The sequence below is a fragment of the Capricornis sumatraensis genome, chromosome 3, assembly GCF_032405125.1.
Source record: "Capricornis sumatraensis isolate serow.1 chromosome 3, serow.2, whole genome shotgun sequence".
Lineage (NCBI taxonomy): Eukaryota > Metazoa > Chordata > Mammalia > Artiodactyla > Bovidae > Capricornis > Capricornis sumatraensis.
Genome location: NC_091071.1, coordinates 38,341,477 through 38,353,184, shown reverse-complemented (window position 1 = coordinate 38,353,184; position 11,708 = coordinate 38,341,477). Strand labels below are relative to the sequence as shown.

General features: G+C 54.1%; 1 protein-coding gene across 1 annotated transcript; it reads left to right on the top strand.

Moving 5' to 3' along the window:
* The first annotated feature begins 435 nt into the window (after positions 1-435).
* Positions 436-10,014, top strand: DNAAF8 (dynein axonemal assembly factor 8). Its single transcript, XM_068968404.1, has 9 exons — positions 436-974; positions 1,534-1,675; positions 2,065-2,193; positions 3,328-3,813; positions 5,359-5,476; positions 7,352-7,493; positions 8,301-8,429; positions 8,838-8,924; positions 9,747-10,014. The coding sequence occupies exons 2-9, from the start codon at positions 1,568-1,570 to the stop codon at positions 10,012-10,014; spliced, it is 1,467 nt and encodes a 488-aa protein (XP_068824505.1). The 5' UTR covers positions 436-974; positions 1,534-1,567.
* Positions 10,015-11,708: the final 1,694 nt, after the last annotated feature.

The window sequence follows — 11,708 nt, the reverse complement described above, 5'->3', positions numbered from 1 at the left end:
GCGGCGGGCCCTTTTCGTCCCTGTCGAGGCGGGGAAGAGAGGCGGAGGCCGAGGCCGCAGCTGCGAGATAAATGTTGGGAGGTGGACAGGGTGGGGGTTGGGGAAGCAAGCTGGGGAATAGGTGGGAGGACGCGCGATGGTTTCCGGTTTCCGAACTTTAGAATTTAAAAGCCCCACCCGAGTGGACGGTGGCGTCCAGTTGTCATAACAACGCGGTCCGGCGGTGGGCAGGGCCGGAGGCGGGGCGGTGGGCGGGGGCGTGGGGGGCTGGGCTGGGCGGGGGCGTGGGGGGCTGGGCTGGGCGGGGGCGTGGGGGGCTGGGCTGGGCGGGGGCGTGGGGGGCTGGGCTGGGCGGGGGCGGGGCTAACGGGCCGCAGCCAAGAAACGGACGTGGAGGTACGGTCAGGATTCTGCCGGACTGGGGCTGTTGCTCAACCTGGCGTTCAGGACCCTTCACGGTCTGGTCCGTTTGCACCGCAAACTCCAGCAAGTGAAAATTTCTTCCCCCAACACGTTAGGTACTTTTCACTCCTCTGAGCTCTTAGGTGCTCTTGCCGCAACCTGTAATGCCTTTTCTTTCTCTGTTACTTTGTCCTCCTGGAGAACTTAAGAGTCTCCGGTTCTCCCCTTCAACCAGGTGATTCTGTTGCCCTCTGATCTGCCCTGCAGCCGGAGAACATCCTGTGATGTATATACCAGACCTGCCCTGCTGTTCCCAGATCAGGGTACACCAAGCTCCTGTCCCACTCCTGTGAGCACAGAAAAAGCAAAAAGCCCCCATTGGCCTCGCCTGCTGCTTCCCTTGTTGGGGGCCAGGGCTGGGGCAGGAGTGTTCTCTTCCCATTTTATAGTGACAAAGGCCTCTCAGGCTGCAAGTACTCTCAAGACGCCGGCTCTGAAGTGCCATCACCCCACAATTCTAAGCCTCCTTGACCCCTGAAGGGGGTCTGTTAAGACTCTGGGATACAAAAGAGGTGTGTTGGCCTGACAATTTGAGTGTCAACTCCAAAAAAAGTGTTCTGGGGACTCCAAAATGTCTATTCTGTTCCTTTGTAAGGGACAGTAAAAAGTAGTAGCTTGAAATCCCCTCTGACTTTGATACAAATTCTGTCTGTAGATAATAATAGTATCTATGCTATATTGGACATATATAGTTTACATATATCTATATGTATATCGTATATCTATAGATATATCTATGTATCATTCTGTACATCATATCCATATATCCACATATCAAGTACATATATATCAATACATATATCTATATATTGTAAAATATCACCATATCCATTCATCTGTGGCTCCATCCTGCATTGTGCAGACACACACATACAGTACGTGATGGCACAGTGGCTGGCACTCAGTAACAGAAACCTGCCAACTAGAAGGGAGATGGGGTGTGTGGTCCCCCAATCTGTCTTCACTCCCCCAAGGCAAGGGATGGTATGTATATGCTTTGGAAAATCAGCACCCTGAGCTCTGGACCCTTGCTGCTGGGACCCTCTCACCTCACTCCATGTGCTCTGCAAGGCTCCTTGGATGATGGTACGCTGAGAGGCACCCCATGGCATCTCCTGATGAAGATGGGCGGCCCTCGCTGCCCAACCCCTGGGACGCCATCCTTGAGGCCGCCAAGCATCAGCTCCCATCTCTGGACTCGGATTCCTCCTCGGTAAGCAAGCACCTTCTTCCATCTTCCTAGGCCCCCACTGTCCTTTCCTCCCATGACAGACACGATGCTGACCGGAGAGCTCTGTGTCATGTAAATGAAGTACCAAGCTGTCACCTCACTGCCCTGCTCATTCTGTGCCAGGCATTAACTGGGCTTAGCGGGTGGCAGGTAACCCAGAACTGGGTGCCCTGGATCTCACCTCCACCAGGTGGTGCTGCTGAGCCCATTTCTAAATCAGCCTCTGAAATCGGTGTCAGTGAGGCCCTTTGGGAGAGAACTGGTCCCCCCAGACAGCCGGAGAGCCTGGGGCAGGGCAGGTGGGTGGAAGCTGAGGCCCTCCTGGCTCTGCCTCTGGCTGTTTAACCCAAACCCTTCTCATCTGTCCACAGTCAGACCGTGAGGACGAGGAGCTGTTCATCTTCCAGCGAAATGAAACCACCCTGATTCCAGACTTGTCAGAGGAACTGGCCGATGACCCTGCTGAGGCCTGGGTGACTTCCTCTGAGTCTCCTCCTGAGGTTTGTTAACGGCAGGCTCCAGGGGACCAGGAACCTGGGTGTGGGTGCTCCTGGCCCTCACTGGGCTTTAAAGCAGTGTGGTTCTAAAGAGGTTAACGCCCCCAGTCTAGTATCATCCGGGCCTTTCTCCAGGTACGGCCCAAGGAGTTCAGACACCAGACATCTACTGGCCTTGTGCACGTCATGCTCCCAGGAGCCCAGAATACTTAGAGCTGCGGCCAGGGACCTGATTTCCCATCTGATTGTACCCCTTGCTCTTCCCTTTGACCCCTCACCACACACAGTCCTGAGTGCAAGCACTGACCCAGGGTCATCATATGGAGCCAGAGCATGTCCACACCAGAAGTCACCCACACCCCCAGCCAGGCCTAGAAATACATCTAAAATAACTCTAAACAGGAAAACTGCCAAGGCTGCCCAGCGCCCTGGTTAGTTCAGTTGGAACCATGTCCACTTCACTTCATTTTGTGTTGTTTCCATTTCTACAGTTACCTCAGCAGTTACTCTTCCATACAATTATGGTTTAACCTGGGATGGAAAACCCTGTACCAGCTCACAGGGGTTGAGGCCTGGGTGTTGTCTTTTCCACCTCTAACCACTTGCACCTGTGCAGACTGGCCAAAAGGGTGGAACAACCCAAGTGTCCATCAACAGACAAAATGGATAAACAATTGGATAAACAACAGACAATATGGATACAATGAAGTGTATCCATACAACAGAATAGAATTCACCCATGAAAAGGAATGCAGTCCTGACACACAGCACAACATTGGAAGCTTGGAAACACAAAGCCAAGTGGAAAGACACAAAAGACAAACACTGTGTGATTCCACGCCTATGAAATATCTGGACCAGGCAAACCTACAGAGACAGGAAGTAGATGAGAGCTCACCAGGGGCTGGGGGAGGGGAGGTACAGGGTTTCTGTTCCAGGTGATGAAAACCTTTTGGAAATAGACTGTGGGGATGGTTTGTACAGCATTAGGATAGAGTCAATGCCACTGAACTGTACATTAAAAAATGGTTGACATGGCAGATTTTATGTTCCTTGCACATCTTACCACACAACACCCCCCCCCCCCCCAAGGGATGTTTGGAGGCTGCTAACCAGGGACACCTGTTTCCTGCATAGCTAGCTGCGGTGCCTGTAGAATCTGCCATGGAGCCCTGGGGCGAGTGGAATGCATGGCCCCAGCCCCAGGAGTCAGCCCCTCTGGAAGGAAGGGCCCTCGGCAAGAGCAGCTCTCTTCTCAGGATGTCTGCAAAGAGCCCCCCATGGCAGGATGATGATGCGAGTGGGACCCTCAACACCAGTGCGTCACAGAGTCCTCACCAAGGGCCTCAGGGAGAGGCCACCCGCTCTGCTCAGGAAGCAGGCCTGCAGATAGAGCCCCCGGGCGCAGCCTCAGAGGCCCAGGAAGGCTCGGACGCAGCCAACCACAGAGGTCTGCGGAGGGAGAGGAGGAAGATGATTGAGAAAGACATCCTCCACAAAGTCACCTGGGACAGCCAGGACGCAGCCTGCCCTGACGTGAGCCGAGGGAAGGAGAAGGCCTGCGACGCTGTGGAGGTGCCTTCAGAGGGGCCCCTGGGGTGTCTGCCCGTGCTTTCCCTCCAGGTAGGCATGCCCCCAGCCCAGGCTTCCTCGAGGTGTTGGTCCTCCCCACTACATCTGTCTTAGGCTCTTTGGGCTGTGGTAACAAAAGTCCCATAGACTTGGGCAGGGGGCTTAAACAACAGAAACTAATTTTTCACAGTCTGAAATCTGGAAGTCCAAGGTCAAGGCTCCATCACATTTGGTGTCTAGTTGAGAGCATGCTTCCTGGTTCATTTGGAACAAGGAGGAGCTCTCTGGAGTCTCCTTTCTTTTAAAGGCACCAATCCCATTCATGAGGGCTCCACCTCCGTGACCTCATCACCTTCAAACACCATCACACTGGGGATTAGGAGTTCAACACATGAATTTTGGAGGGACACAGAGATTCAGTCTGTAGCAATGACCTCAGGCCCACGGCACCAGGCCTACCATCAGGCAGGCAAGTCCTACCTGCCAGACAGACAATCCTCAGAGTTACAGTGAACAGCGGGGAGCAGGTAGTCCCCAGCTTTCTTAAAATAGAAAGAAAGAAAAAACTAATCCCAGGCATCATCATGAAGACATAGAAGATAGAGCAGACCGTGACAAAGCAGCATCTGAAAACGTTCAAGCCCTTGTTCTCATACAAACAGTGAGCCCCCCGTTAATGCTGTTATTCAGATCATCCACGAGAACCAGCAAGATGACAAAGGCCGTTCAAAGGGATCATGAGAAACTGGGATTTTGTTCAACAGGGGAGTGGGGAATGTGGAGATTAAATTGCTACCCTAAATACAGTAGGCTCAATGGGGCAATAGAACCGGTACCTTTGGGCTTAGCTGCTCCAATGGAGGGAAAAGAAAACCCTTGCATTTCTCAGCTTTACAAAGTTATCAAACAGGTGAGCCTTGGTCAGTCACACAAACCAGCCCTCCCCGAGAAAGATGGGGTCATTAGAAGATGCCCCCATATGACATAGAAACATCACAAAATTATCTTTGTTGCCTTATGTGACAGGTTTTCATAACAACCTAGAGAAAACTGGCATTGATTACCTGGAGATCACTTTCACCAATTCTATCTTGTCAATTCCATTCTTTCCTCAACCCCTGTGGGAGGTGCTCAAAGCCTTAACAGGACACTCTAATTCCTGATTAACATCTCTATGCCCACTGCATCACCATCCCCACAGCCCTCTTCCAAGCCCCCCAATCCCAACAGCTGCTGTGTTTCTTTCTTAAAGGAGCAAAACGTTCTAACCTCCCAACATTCTAAACCTGTCTGAACCTAAATAATTTTAAAATGACACTGAGCTTCCTCCAAGCCAGACAATGTCTTTGTGCCAGAAATAGAAGTATTGCCCCAAAAAAGGCATAGGAAAGGGGGTGGCAAGAAAGGCAGGCCCCACCCACCTTCACGGGGGTGGTTCATTCTGCAAAGCCTATGTGTGGGGTAGGTGTGCCAGGGTGGGTGAGTGAGCCGCCTCATCTCAACCCTGGTTTCTCCCCCAGCCATCCCGGGACAGCCTCCGTGGATCCAAAATTCCTGTCCCTGGGACCCCGAGGCAGCCTGCTTTAATTATTTCAGGAACTTGAAGAGTGGGATTTGGATCAAGTCCTTCTGAGTCTGACTGGGCGAGAAGAGGACCGGGGAGATGGTGCTCCTGGAGCTGCGTGGTGGGCGGCTGACCGCCTCCAGGGCCAAGGTTTGACCTTGAGCACCGGGGGTGGGGTGGGGGGGCAAGTGTGTCTCCACAGGCGGCTCCTTCCAGGGCTTCCCAGTGAAATGGGGGGTGGACTGGGCAGGGTCACTTCAGCAGCTTGCTGTGCCCTCTGTGCTGCTCAGCCCTCACCTTCCCACACACGCAGGACGCAAGACTTCATCCACCCACCCATCCATCCTTTCATTCACCCACCAACTCACCCATTCATCTACCCGCTATATATGTGACTGCCTTTTCCTTCCTCCCCACCTCCTCAGACCTTCCTCTTTCCCTCTGGAAGCCAAGTAATCCTGCATTTTGTGCCCCCTTCAGCCAGCTCCTAAACAGAATCCTGCTTCCACTGCCTCTCTGTTTACAAAGCCAGAGGTAACGCCGTCACTGGGCTTGTGGCCTGGCTCTGGGCGGTTTCCTAACAGTTTCCCAAGAGTTTCTCATCCCTCTTGGCCACTCTGGCCCATAAAAGCGAGTGGAGGCAGGCCTGAGGTAAAGAAGGTGCAATTTCCAGCCCCTGGTTCCAGAGCAAAGGCTCCTTTTAAAAAGGGTTTTATCTGTAATTTAACCCCTTAGAGCACGATATGCAGAAACTCGCGCTTCTACAAGTGGGGCAGGGTTGAGGGCCTTGGTGGTCGCCCCCTGGGGCAGTGTAGCGGAAGCTGTCATCCATTTGTGTGCTATCTGCTCAGTCTCTCGCTCCTGTTCCACTCTCTGCAGCCCCATGGACTGTAGCCCCCCCAGGCCCTTCTGTCCATGGAATTTTCCAGGCAAGAATATTAGAGTCGGTTTCCACTATGCTCCAGGGGATCTTCTTGACCCAGGAATCTGCATTGGCAGGTGGATTCTTTACCACTCCCCCGTTCTTCATTTAAAGGCACACAAGCCTTTAATTAAGCTATTCCACTTCTACAGTCTATCATCACGCATCTGTCTCAACACAGAAGGATATAAAGTATATTCAGTGAAAAAAAGTCTATAGAGGGGGACTTTCCTAGTGGTTCAGAGGTTAAGAATCCACTCTTGCACTGCATGGGGCCATGGGTTCCATCCTTGGTCAGGGAACTAAGATCCCACATCCCGCCTGCTGCTGCTGCTGCTGCTAAGTCACTTCAGTTGTGTCTGACTCTGTGCGACCCCACCAGGCTCCCCCGTCCCTGGGATTCTCCAGGCAAGAACACTGGAGCGGGTTGCCATTTCCTTCTCCAAAGCATGAAAGTCAAAAGTGAAAGTGAAGTTGCTAAGTCTTGTCACTTGCTTAGTGAGGCAAAAATAACAACAAAAAAAAACGTATAGAGGGTGATCCTGTTGCCATTTTTAAATGTTTTTAAAGATTTTTCTTGGATGTGGGCTGGTTTTATAGAATTTGTTACAATTTTGTTTCTGTTTTGGGTTTGTTTGCATTTTGTATTTCTTATATTTTTGGTTTATGGCCAGGAGGCATGTGGATCTTAGCTTCCTGACCAGGGATTGAACCTGCACCCCTGCATGGAAAGGCTAGCTACTGTACCACCAGGGAAGCTCCCCCTGTTGCTATTTAAAAAAGGAAGAAGCACACAGAACTATTAACCATGGTTCCCTCTGACAAGTGAGACAGGAGCCAGGAAGTGGACTACCTTGTGAACAGGTGGTCACCCCTGCTTCCCGGGGTGCACACAGCTCCCTGCTTGTGAAAGAAAAGGCCCCTCACCCTGCTGAGCTGGAGGGGGCCGCACTAAAGTTGTGAGCCACAGAGGGTGGGCTGGGCCCCTGGCACTTCTCTGTGCATAAGCCTAGCATGTCCACGCGAGGAGTCCTGAGGCTCAGGCTGCAGTGGGTCAAAGTGGGGGCTGTGTCCCCACCAAGCTGCCTTTGCCCTCTCCGCAGACCACACCGAGCCCAGCACCCAGGACCGGCTCATGGAACGTCTGAGCCTCCTGTGTGCCAGGCAGTCCACAGCCGCCACCTCTGCTTGGAGAGTGCCTGCTGATAAGCCCTGGGGAGCCCGGCCATGGCAAGTCGGAAGCAGGTGGGCTTTGTTGACCCCTGACCCCGTCCTCTCTAGTAGTAGCTTCTCTTAGTATTCACGGTGACTTGATTTAAGGGCAGGGCACCTGATGTGTATTTCTCTTCATCTCAAGAATATGATCAGGTCAGTATTACTATTATCCCCATTTTACAGATGGGGAAACAGGCTGAAAGGTTGATTTGCCCAGGACATAAGTGGCAGAGCTGGGACTCAGGCCCCAAAGCACCTGCTCTTTCCCACCCCATGGGAATCCTCCCTAGGAGAGCACCCTCTCCCTCTGGCCACGTTGATTGGGCTAGCCCCAAGCACCTGTCCCCAGCCAGGTCAGCTGGGGGGCAGGGTGGGCAGGGGTGGGGACAGGGCCCTGGGGTCCCTTAAGGCCCAGCTGCATCCCAACTTCCAACACTCTGGTGGTCCCACCCTTTTTAGAAGTCTGAGAGCCAGGAATTCCCTTTCTTGCCTGAGCTAGCTGAAGTAGGCTTCTGTCCCTGACAACCCATGTGTCTGGTAGAAAGGATTTTGCACTGTCCAGTCAGTGCCACTGGCTACACATGGCTAGTGCAGCTGAGGAACGGGATTTCTAACTTATATTAGCTTAAATGCAAGTTTAAATAGCTTTTGGTGAGCATCTACCATACTGGAAAGTAGACACAGAACCACCATGCAGAGTTCCACTGGAGAGCGCTGGCCTGAATCTTGAGGGCTGTTCTCAGGACCTGCCTCAGGGTCCTGCACTGGGGCACCCAGCCCAGCATGGGCAGGTCACGGTGACCACCGGGAAGTAACTCAGCCACCCCCACCTCCCAGATGTGCTTCCAAGGAGCTGGGCTTCCAGGCGCTGGCCCAGGACATGCGGGTGAGGAACCCGGCGGAGCCTCCCACCATATTTATTGACCTGCGGCCGACGAAGACATCGGACCAGGGGCCCTTGGAGAGGTACAGAAAGTGCGGACAGCCCTGCAGCAGACCCACTGCTTCGGGAGGAAGGGGACTTGGATAGCAGGTCCTGGGAGCTCTGCTCACTGAAGAAGGGCTTTCAGTCAGGAACTGAGCCTGGCCCACAGTCCCACAGGGCCCCGGCCGCAGGCCCTCCCTGCAGGCAGCGGGGAAGCTGGGGCACAGGGTCGGGGGTGCCTCGCTGAGCTGAGGCTGGGGTACCCGGCCCTGGCCGCACCCCTCCACCACATGCAGGAAGCTCACTGGCCCTGCGGCTTTGGCTGGCTGCCCATCCTCCTCCCCTGGGTCACACGGGAGCCCTGGGCGCTCCAAGTCCCTGGCGAGAGCCACGCCTGGCCAGAGTAGACTGGGCGTGTCCAGAGGAACCCACCTCTCGTCTGCCCGCAGCTCCAGCTCCTACTCCAGCTCCTCTGACAGCGAGGAGGCGGAAGAGACAGCAGCTCGGAGAGACCCGCAGGGCCCAGCCAGGCTACGGTAACCACATGGGGCACCCCTCACCGTCACAGGTGGGGTGCTCACCTGGTCCCAGCTCGCATTTCTAACATTGTTGCTCTCAGCATCTTGCACGCACAGAGCTGGCACAGGAGGGTGTGGGCTGCTCTGGGAGGCTGGCAGGGTAGCCCAGCCTGACCTGCGCCCCTCCAGACAACCCCCAGGATGCCTTAGCTTGGTCTCAAGAAGGGATTACATTTTCTTTCTGAAAAATAGCTCTGCAAATTGACTTGCTCCCTGCTCCCTGCCAGTGATGGGAACAGAGGTGAAGAGATATTGTAGGGATGGGACTACGTGATTGGTTAACGGCCAGAGAGGAAAGGCTCAGGTCAACTAAGTGAAACGTCAGATTCAGGGAAGGCGTGGGTCTCTGAGGAGCGGAGGCTACCCCAGGGCCACGGGGCGAATGTGCACTGCGCACTCTGGCAGTCTCTGTCGCTTTTGGACTTCAGACCTTGCAGATTCTGCCCCTTGGGAATGTCAGAGTCTACTGCTGCTTTCTTCCCACGTGGTGTGTGGCTGGACATCCCAGGAACAGAAAGGGGAGACAAACCGGGGTTGAGAAGTGCCACACAGGTGTCCTCAAAGAGGCCTTTAATGTGCTGACGTGCTATGTGACGGCACGGGCTGGGAGACTGCAGTCTGATTTCTTTAGTGTCTTGAGAACCAGGCATGCGCTCCAGAAGCACCCTGGCTTCTCTCTGCTGGTGTCCTGTTTTGGGCACAGTACCCCAATATTGTGGCACAGCATTGGGAGGTTGGCTTCACTTAGCGCTGATGGTGGTCACGTCTCCTGTGTCACAGAGACTGCACGGGGAAGAGTCGGCTCCTCCAGCAGCTCAGGGCATCTCGGGAGGCGTCGGCTCGGCCTCAGCTGCCTACTGGTGAGAGTCCTGTCAGTCAGAAGGCTCAGGCCCCTGGAGATCTGGCCGGGTCCAGCCCTGGGGTGAAGCAACACGTAACGCTCTGGGCCGAGAGGGGCACACAGGCCAGACCTGCAGGGGGACGTCCCAGCGACAGCCCGGGAGGCCCGGTGCCTCCTCAGGGTCAACTGCAGATGCCTCAGGTCTGAGGAGGCAAGCAGGTGATCTGACTTGCCTTCGACACCAACACCGAGGCATTGGTGGTCCCCTCACTCTCCCGTTTCCATCTGCAACACAGGGACCCCCTCAGCTGGGGCTCTGCTGCCAGCCCTCTGCTGGAAATCAGTCAGAACACCTTCCCACACTCACAGCAAGGACACCAGGGCGGACCTGTACATAAAGCAGACGCGCCACACGGCCCCACAACCTCCAAAAGCGGCCAGAGGAAACCACAGAGACAATGGATTTGTTCTGATGGTGGGACTAGGGCTCTTTTCCAGCTTTTTCCATTTCTGCATTTTTTTCCTCTTTAACGTGCATCTATTGATTTCCATCATACAAGGTTTTTTTTTTTGTTGTTGTAACTACAAAGCTTAAGTAAAACTTCTTTAGAGAATTTCAGGACTGAAAAGGTCTTGAAAAACTTAGCTTGATTTTCTGGGTCCTTGATATTTGCTGTTTTGAACACACCACATACAACGCACACCACACACACACACACACAGATGTCTGGATGGAAGGGTGGACTGAAATTTGCCTTTTTTTAACCAAGACACAAAGGCAGCACGTATATAATCATGTTCTAGAGTCCTTCCAAAGTAAATGTGGGTTGACTTTTAAATACAGAACATGAATGTTCTAATGCTGGAAACTGTCCTGTGGACAGTGGAACCATGCCTACCCTCATGGACGACCAGCAAGAGCTGAGGAGGCCCTGCCGTCTCCCTCACCAACCCTTTCCTAGCATTACTCCTGACCTCCACCGATTTTCAGTCCTTTCGTCAGTTCTTGGCCCAGCTGCTCCCAACAGGCTGAAGCCCTACTCTGCGACAACTGTTCTGACTCCAACTTGTTTCAAGGTCTCAGCGCCCCTCCGCCCTGTCTGCCCCATGGGAAGGGCAGAACAGTCGGCTTGGACCCCCTGTGCCAAGGGTTCAGGCAGCCCAGCACAGCCCTTGGCCCCTGGGGATGTGTTCCAGTGTTCAACTGGGGTCACCACTTGCTGCCAGGCCCTGAGGGTGGGCAAGGGCCCCCTTCCCATCCAGCCCCACACAAGATAGAGCAGGCCCCGCCCAGCCACAGGCAGCCAAGATTGCGGCCACAGACTGCACTTGATTTTGCCACGGGGGCCTCACCGGCAGCCCCCATTCTTGACAACAAGGGGCTTTTTCATTACAAGCCAGATGTGAACTGGCTTCCAAGGCCACACGAGGCCTCAGGGAGCCTGTCCTGCAGGGACTGGAGCCAGACTGCCATCACTGGGAGCCCCCAGGCCCTCTCCTCACTGTGGAGGCCCCCGCCCTCCACTCCAAGGTGCACACAGCACGGTCAGAGCTCAGGCACTGGGCACACAGCCTCCACTAGTCACTAGCTCTCAAGAGCAAAAACTATTGGGGCGGGGGTGGGGGTGGTGGTGGAGGCAGAAGGCCAGACTGCAGGAGGCAGAATCTTGGTTCCCCAACCAGGGATTAAGCCTGCGCCCCCTGCAGTGAAAGCATGCAGTCTTAACCACTAGACTCCCAGGGAAGCCCTGCAACGGCTGTTTTTAAGATTCCATTTCCCCTACTCTCTCTACCCTTTTCAGTGGCAGTAAGTTCACTCAAGATGTTTCCCTAACAGTGACAGAAGACAAAATCTTTGTCCCAAGTTCAACTCTGCTGACTGTTGAAGCAGCAGGCCAGGA

What these genes read in the sequence shown, in the direction of transcription:
- DNAAF8 (XM_068968404.1), top strand. Translation starts at nt 1,568, where the DNA reads ATGGCATCTCCTGATGAAGATGGGCGGCCCTCGCTGCCCAACCCCTGG. An exon ending in CCTCTGAGTCTCCTCCTGAG is followed by an intron (nt 2,194 to 3,327) that starts GTTTGTTAACGG and finishes TTTCCTGCATAG; the next exon opens with CTAGCTGCGGTGCCTGTAGA. An exon ending in CCATGGCAAGTCGGAAGCAG is followed by an intron (nt 7,494 to 8,300) that starts GTGGGCTTTGTT and finishes CCCACCTCCCAG; the next exon opens with ATGTGCTTCCAAGGAGCTGG.